Source organism: Impatiens glandulifera, chromosome 3, assembly GCF_907164915.1.
Source record: "Impatiens glandulifera chromosome 3, dImpGla2.1, whole genome shotgun sequence".
Lineage (NCBI taxonomy): Eukaryota > Viridiplantae > Streptophyta > Magnoliopsida > Ericales > Balsaminaceae > Impatiens > Impatiens glandulifera.
The window spans coordinates 32,483,285-32,491,752 of NC_061864.1; the positions used below are offsets into that span (position 1 = coordinate 32,483,285).

Below are 8,468 nucleotides of genomic sequence, written 5' to 3' on the forward strand. Positions count from 1 at the left end.
TAGGGTGTTGGAAACTATGAAAACAGTATACACCCTGTTCGAGTTGATCGGTTCGGGTTCACGCATCGGAACCCCCAAATGCTCCAACAAACGGCTTAGTTGTACAGCAAACGTTATACTTTCCTTGTTCTCTTGGTTGATGGAGAAACAAAGATTCTAAAATAATGTCAAAGCCTAGTTGACCTGGATCCCCTTTGAAATGGCGTAAACTTGTAGCGAATCAAAAGAAGGTTCTCAAATGGGCTAAAACTCAAGAGGTGTCTGAAGCTCTGTAGAGAAAAGATCTTATCGAAGCTTGTCTGAGAGGAAAAGCGCTATTTCCCATCCTTGAAACCAGAAAAGCAAATTTCAACCCTATTGAGAAAGGTGTTGAAGTGGAAGTGAAAGTTCTAAAGAAATTAGACGAGATCACGACTAGCTATCTTTCTGTAATCACTCGATATGTTGATGTAGCTAACTGCTCAGGAGTTAGCTATTTTGGTATTTTCTCCGATGAAGACGAACCAATGGATGTCTCTATTGATAATGCTGATACAGATGATCAAGCTGCTACTCTTCTGATAGAATTTAGAAATCTTTCTACAGAAGAAAGACGTTTACTGGCTCAACCCGTTGTCGAGCAAAATAAGGAACCCGTTCCAGAGAATCCATCCTTATAAGAAGAAGTTGAGATCATTCAAGAGCCTGAACAAGCTCTTGTGACTCAAGAAGAAGATGTTGTTAAAGAGTCGGTCCAAGCTCTTGTAACTCAAGAGAAAGAAATTATTGTGGAGATCGTTCAAACTCCAAATGAAAAACAGGTTGTGATATCCCATGTTGTCATAATATAGGAAGCTCAAGAAAAGGAGGCTGAAGTTAGTCATCCAGGGATTATCAGATCTGAGGGGGAACCTTCAAATGACAAAGATGTCGAAGAAGAGAGTTCCCCGTCTGAGAGGGAACAGGATCAAAATGCTAGAACTGTCAAGCCTCTACCATTTCCCGATATTAATGTTGGTAACCTCCATGAAAATATTCTCAATCCTCTTCACAGCAAGGGTAATCTGTATGAAAGATTTCAGAGAGCAGAAAGGGAGATAGAAGAAGAAGAGCGGAATAAAACTGGAAATAAGTCTGAGAATGATGAACCGGAGCAATCCCTGCAGATTCACACCGAAGTTAACCCTATTTAGAGCATGTCAGCAGATTCACAAGATAATTCATCCAATGAAGGATCTTCTGCTGATGGTACCAAGCTTTTAAAGTCGATGACTTCTCTACTTACCTCTCTTCAGACAAATGTGATATCTATGGGATCAAATATGGTAAAGATTTTGAAGACTCGGAAAGAGGACAGAAAAGAATTTACTGAATGTGTCAAAATCCTTACAGAGTTGGATAATACACTGAAGAAGAATACGTATGAGACTCATGTCTCAAATTCAAATTTCTCCAAATTTGAAAAGCAAATCTACAGTCGTCAATCTGAAATGATGAGTCTTGAAAGACAAATCAATCTTGATAATCATCGTGAGATCATGAAATCAATGGAATTATTCAAGAATCAGATGATTGAAATTCAAGGTAGCCTGAGAAGATCTGATGGTGAAAGGTTGGAGTATGTCGACTCCATTGCAAGGAAATTTCAAGAGAAAGAAAATGCAAAAGCTGCTTTTGAAAGAGAACAGACTCGTATCACTCAAGGTGAGCCCAATAGAAGAGGTGACGGTGTATCAATCGGCACTAGATCTAAGCGAGCACCAACCAACGATAAAAATCCAAGGCCAACCAAAAGAGGGGGAGGTAGAAGCGGTAGTGATCGCGGAGGCCGAAGTAGTAGTGGTGGTCGTGGTGGGCAATCTGGTAGTGATCGCAGAGGTCGTACCAGTGGCGGTGATCGTGGTGGGAGATCAAGTGGAAGCGGTCGGGGTGTACATGCTCTTCCTCCTTTTCTCAATTTGTTAATTGGTCAAGAGATGACGGATTAAGGGATGAGCTATGAAGGAACTCGTTTCCCTATCGATCCTCGAGTGAAAAGGGAAGAACAATAATTGTTTAAGTTTTAAACTATGTTTCTTTGACTATGTTTTTGGAATATTGGTTTTTGAAAGTGATTGTGTGATGAATGAACAAGCTTTATCCTGCATTTATATGATGAATGCTTAATTTGTTATCCATACAAGGATTTCAATCTCATCATCAAAAAGGGGAAATTATTGGGTCAAATTATTTAGACTAAGTGTTGAAATAGTTTGACTATTGGAATTTTGATGATGAAATGATGAATGGATTATATATGCATTTAATTGTTTTTGATGAAGGTGTATCGAAATCAGATTTCATAAGACTTGGTTCTAATGAGGCTCATTAGACCGATTTGGTATTAGATGCATGGTATTAGACGTGTAGTCTAACTCGTGGAGTTAGACTGCAGCTTAATGGATCAGTAATTAGACGTGCAATCTAACTCGTGGAGTTAGACGTGCAGTCTAATGGATCCATAATTAGACGTGCAGTCTAATGGATCCATAATTAGACGTGCAGTCTAACTCGTGGAATTAGACGTGCACTTTAATAGATCCATAATTAGACGTGCAGTATAATGGATTCGTAATTAGACGTGCAGTCTAATGGATTCGTAATTAGACGTGCAGTCTAATGGATCCGTAATTATACGTGCAATCTAACTCGTGGAGTTAGACGTGCAGTCTAACGAATCTGTAATTAGACGTGCAATTTAACTCGTGGAGTTAGACGTGCAGTCTAACTAGTGGAGTTAGACGTGTAGTCTAATGAATTGTGAAAGTTAGACGTGTAGTCTAACTCCTTCAGACTAGTCTGAAGTGGAACCGTAATTAGACGTGCAGTCTAACTCATGGAGTTAGACGTGCAGTCTAATAGAAAGAGAAAGTTAGACGAGCAGTCTAACTATTGAAAGTTAGACGTGCAGTCTAACTCCTTCAAATTAGTCTGAAGTGATTGTAATTAGACGTAAGTCTAATCCCATTAGACCAGGTGGTCAAATGGATTCTGTTATTAGACGGGGACGTTTGATTTCATTAGACGAGGTTGTCTAATTGAAATAAATCTAATGCCTTGCTTAAGCAGTTGCTTGAAGCTAGCACCCGCCTATTCACGTGCTATAGTTGTACGCTACTCCTGCTCCACTTTCTAGTAAAGATCAGTACGACAACCCGATGCAAGCAATCAAGCAATGACACGTAAGCGAATATCCTTCCCACTACTTGTTTTGCAAATAAATCTCTGAAGAATATTCGGCGCACTACCTGTTGTGTACGGCCACGATCCTTGTATTCAGAGTCTGTTGTGTACTATGGAGGCGTTCCAATGGAAGAGTGCCACGTATCATTATGAAGATTCGATTGTTGGTACATGTGCCTTATTTAAAGATTCTAAAGGACAACGGACAATCTGTCGAGCATTCAATCAATCATTCGCATTTTGAGAAGAATTTCGGACATCAGGCTTTTGAATATTCAAACTGTTAGCTGCTTTCCTGATTGTACTATGTATTAATCAAGAGATAGTTATAATCGAAGCATCATTTTAGCTGAGTGATATTCATCATATTGTAAGTTGAACAAAGTTTGTTCTGTTCAACAGTGAGCTATTCGTGCAAACTGTATTTGATTCAAAATATATTATAGTGAATTCTTCCAGTGGTTGGAAGAAGGGGTGACGTAGGAGAGTTTACTCTGAACATCCATAAACAAACCGCTGTGTCTTTTCATTTATGTCATCCTCTCATTCTTCATCTTAAGCTTCAAATATAAGTAAACATTTCCGCACTTGATTCTGTTTTAAGTGTTTACAAGGGTTTGCGTAGAATAGAAAGTGATTAAATCCCTAACAAGATTTCTTTCAAACAATTTTTCTTAAGCCTTCATCAATCTCTAGACCTCCGTCTCTATTGATTAAGCCGACCCTATCATAATCGAGATTAGTTTTCATATCGAGATCGTTTTTCATCCAAATTGGTATTATGCAAAGGAGCGCGTCTAGTATTTAATCAAAATCGGTTCTCATATCGAGATCGGTTTTCATTCACTTCGGTATTATGAAAATATGCATGTCTGGTATTTAATCGAGATCGGTTTTCATATCGAGATCGGTTTTCATTCACTTCGGTATTATGCAAAAATGCACGTCTGGTATTTTATCGAGATCGGTTTTCATCCAAATCGGTATTATGCAAAGGAGCGCGTCCAGTATTTAATCGAGATCAGTTTTCATATCGAGATCGGTTTTATATCCAAATCGGTATTATGCAAAGAAACGCGTTCGGTTTTGATATGACTTCGGTTTTATATAAGCGTCTGGTATTTTACTAGTTCGGTGTTATATCAGGACGCTTCTAGTATTTTACTAGCTCGAATTTATGAAGCGTCTCCGGTACTTAATCAAATTCGGTATTTGATCAAGCATTTGTTATTAGCAGTTTGACATAGCAGCAAATCCAGACCTATAGAAGACTGTCACGTACCAAGATAATTCAAATCTCATGCGTTGTACATTCCTAGTACACAACATCCCATTAATGAATATTTGGTGCATTATCATCCAATACAAACACGATCAAAAAGCATATTCTCTGATGTACTATTTTGGAACTCATCCAATCAACTTAGGACAGGTGTCCTCTACAGAAATGTATCCGTTGCATTTTGTCTATTTAGGGAATAGTTGGAGGACAAGTTGCAGCACCTTACGAACATGCTACTGAACCTTTACCTTATCATTCATCTACTTTGAACTCACAACTTTCTCACGGTATTATCAAGCGCTTAAGCTCTCAAGTTCTAAAAGCTTCTCAAGTTTCCTAGAGTGATAAAGTTGTATTACATACTGTCTACTCTGTGTGAATTTTTGGTATTGTAAGTTGACAGAATCTGTTTCTGTCAACAGAGTGTTGTGTGCAAGGAGTTCGGAAATAGGCAGTGTTGTAAGTCCTAGTTGTCCGATTCGGTTTGTGTAAGTGTTGTACTCAAATCAAATATTCTAGTGAATATCCTTCTCAAGGTTGAGAAGAAAGGGTGATGTATGAACTTTTACTCCAAACATCCATAAAATCTCGTGTCTTTTGTTTTTTACTTTCAACATTACCCTATTCATTAATCTCATACTTCAAGTCCAAACAAACACTTCCGCACTTGAACTCCGTTCAAGAGTTTGTGACGACTTGTGAAGAATAGAAACGAATATTAACTTATAACAGAGTTAATATCAAATCGAAGTGTGTAAGCGTTCAACATAGTCAGACCCCCGTCTCTATTGTTTTACCCGATCCTAAGAAGAGGTATCAGAGCAAGGTTTCTATTCTCAAGCATTCGAATATAATCATGTATGCCTCCAACAAGCCCCCCATGTTCCGTAATGAAGACTTTGTTGGTTGGAAGATCCGTATACATGTGTATTTGGCCTCACAAGATGACGATATGTGGTACGTTATCACTGATGGCCCAATATAGATTGAAAAAGAATGATGCAAGTGGACAAATGAAGAAAAAAGGAAGAATAACCTTGATAACTTGGCAAAGAACTCTCTGTATAAAACTCTTCACAAGAACATGTTCGTAAAGATTAGAGCATGTGCCACCGCCAAGTAAGTATAGGAGAAGATCATTCAACTCAATGAGGGCAACGAACAAACCTGAGAGAACAAAATTATGGTTTCTACTCAGTCCTAGAGAAACGATGAACGAGTTTGACGATTGTTTCACCAGAATTTTCAATAAACTTTCCACTTTGGGAAAGGTTTATGGCAACAAAGAAATCATAGTCAAGGCGTTGAAGGCTCTTCCCAGTACTTGGGATGTTAAGTCAAATGTGATGAGGGAGTCCAAAAACCTTCACAAGATTTAGTTGCATGACATATTTGATGATCTGAAAGCCCATGAGTTCGAGATGAACTCAAGGAATGAAGACAAGCCCTCATCCTCAACCGTGACTAGGGCGTTAGTGTCCTTTGTGGAGTTAGCAGTCCCTGCACCCATCAAGTCAGTGGAGCAGTTCAGCGAAGATGCGATGGTACTACTTGTCAAGAAAATTGGTAAATTTATGAGGAAGAATCAATCTAACTCATCTTTCAAAAACAACAATAACTCCAATGATCATAAGGCTAACATTTGTTGTTTCAACTATGACACTTTAGGTCACTACAAGTCGGAATGTCAGAAATCAAAGAAAGATGATAAGAAGCCATACGATCAGAAGAACAAGAAGGATCAGAAAGCGATGTTGGAAGAGGAAAGCAAAAGCAAGTGGGCCCAAAGTGATTCGGACTCAAGTGATAATGATGATGAAGAAGTCTAAGTGCTTCATGCCCAATGATTAAGAGGTATTTTACTTTTCCTCTAAAGAGTTCACTCGAGACAACTTGATTACTACACTCAATGACATGGTCATTGAGTACAAGAAACTACTGTTTGTTCTCGTTTCAACTCAACCAGATAACACAATTGGTAAAAAAAATGAACCATCCTCTGTGAATGAGCAGCTCAGAGACAATTCAAATGTTGACCAAGGAAAACAAAAGAACCAACTATGTGACCGTTGCATGGACTAAGTCTGGAGATACGGTCAATCAGATGACGAGTCAACTAAGGTTTGTCAACTGCAAATTTGGTCTAGGATATGACAACAGCAACCCAGACAAGTCATGCAAGAAGTTAAAACCCACGAAAAGCAAATTTCCTCCTATAAATTTTGTCAAGGGTACCTCAACTGACATTCAAGAGAATCACGATGCAAATGAGTTAGTAACTAAAAAGGAACTAGAATATATCGAGCCAACTAACAAGTCAAGGTGGCTCACTCCTGAGAAAAGGAAAGTCATCCGGTCAGCTGGACGTAAACCTGAAAGACGGCCAAGAAGGCCACATCAAAACTCATCCTCAAAACATAATGACTCATCTATAGGAAAACAAAGAGATGTCAATCCTAATGCAAGTAGAATTATTAAGACTAATACGGGGAGATCCATCAAAATAACACAAGTATGGATCTCCAAAGGACTGATCAACCGTGGACCTAATTAAATGTGGGTACCAAAGGGTGTAAATAGTTTCATTTGTAGGGTAAACAGGTCAGCTTCCTGGAGGATCCAGAGTGGTACTTGGACACTGGATGCTCAAGGCACATGACCAGAAACGGAAAGCTTCTAACAAACGTTGTGAAGGAATTTGGATCAAGAATCATATTTGGTGATAACTCCAAGGGTAAGACCATGGGCAAGGGAAAAATTGTCCATGGTAACCTCACCATAAATAACGTGCTACTTTTTGAAAATGTGTGCTACAATCTTCTTAGTATAAGTCAAATGTGTGATATAGGATATTATGTTGAATTTCATAAACAAGCATGCATAGTTAAGGATCAACAAGGAAGTACTCTATTGACATGGCATAGGACAGGTAATGTTTATAAGGTCAATTGGAAAAACAAATCACCTAATCCTATTTACATGATAGCTAAGAACGATCAAAATTGGCTTTGGAATAAAAGACTTAACCATCTAAATATAGACTATTAACTCTATATGTTCTAAAAAGTTAGTTGAAGGCATTTCTAAATTGAAGTTCTCTAAAGATAAAGTTTGTTCTGCTTGCCAAATGAGTAAACAAATCAAATCAACTTTTAAAAGTAAAGTTAACATTCAGTCTGAAAAATGCTTAGAACTTTTGCATATGGATCTTTTCGGTCTAGTTAAGGTAACTAGTTTAGGAGGCATGAGATATACCATAGTAATTATTGATGACTACTCTAAGTTTACTTGGGTTATTTTCTTAACTTCTAAAGATCAAGCTACTCCTAATTTGATTAAAATGATTAAAAGATTGCAAAATGAAAAATCGGTAAGCATTAATAAAATTAGAAGTGATAGTGGTACGGAGTTCACTAACAGGACTCTATCTTCTTACCTTGAGGAATCTAGGATTAGACACGAGTTGTCTAGTGCCAGAACTCCACAGAAAAATGGTTTGGCTGAAAAGAGAAACAGAACCCTTAAGGAAGCGGCTAAATCAATGATAGCCTACTCCGGAATGGCTCAAAAGCTTTGGGCAGGTGCTATCAACACAGCATGTCATACACAAAATTGGTCAATGATTTATAAAAGATTTAACAAGACGCCTTATGAGATTTACAATGGAAAAACTCCTAATGTCGAATACTTTAGGATTTTGGCTGTAAGTGTTATATTCATAACAATTGTAAGAATTATTTGACCGTTTTTAATGCTAAATCTGATGTTGGTATTATGTTAGGATATTCTTTAGTTAGTAAAGCTTATAGAGTGTATAATAAGCAAACTCTAACTGTTGAAGAATCATCCCATGTTGTGTTTGATGAGTCTGTCAAAAGTAATATTTCTATATCTATTGATTTGTCAAAAGGAGTATGTAAATCTCTAATTTGATAGTGAAAATGAAGTCCATGTCAATCAAAACATTGCTTTTGACCAGACGGGT

The 8,468-nt window shown here is 37.8% G+C and overlaps 1 protein-coding gene across 1 annotated transcript; it reads left to right on the top strand.

Moving 5' to 3' along the window:
• The first annotated feature begins 1,175 nt into the window (after window positions 1-1,175).
• On the top strand, window positions 1,176-1,967 carry LOC124930159 (keratin, type II cytoskeletal 1-like). The gene is made up of 2 exons (XM_047470521.1): window positions 1,176-1,399; window positions 1,487-1,967. Exons 1-2 carry the CDS (start codon window positions 1,176-1,178, stop codon window positions 1,965-1,967), a joined length of 705 nt encoding a protein of 234 aa, XP_047326477.1.
• The last annotated feature ends 6,501 nt before the right edge of the window (window positions 1,968-8,468 follow it).

Bases quoted from the DNA above. Each gene is read 5' to 3' on its own strand.
- LOC124930159 (XM_047470521.1), top strand. From the start codon at position 1,176: ATGTCAGCAGATTCACAAGATAATTCATCCAATGAAGGATCTTCTGCT. The intron at 1,400-1,486 runs GTATGAGACTCA...GAGTCTTGAAAG, and splicing joins AATACACTGAAGAAGAATAC to ACAAATCAATCTTGATAATC.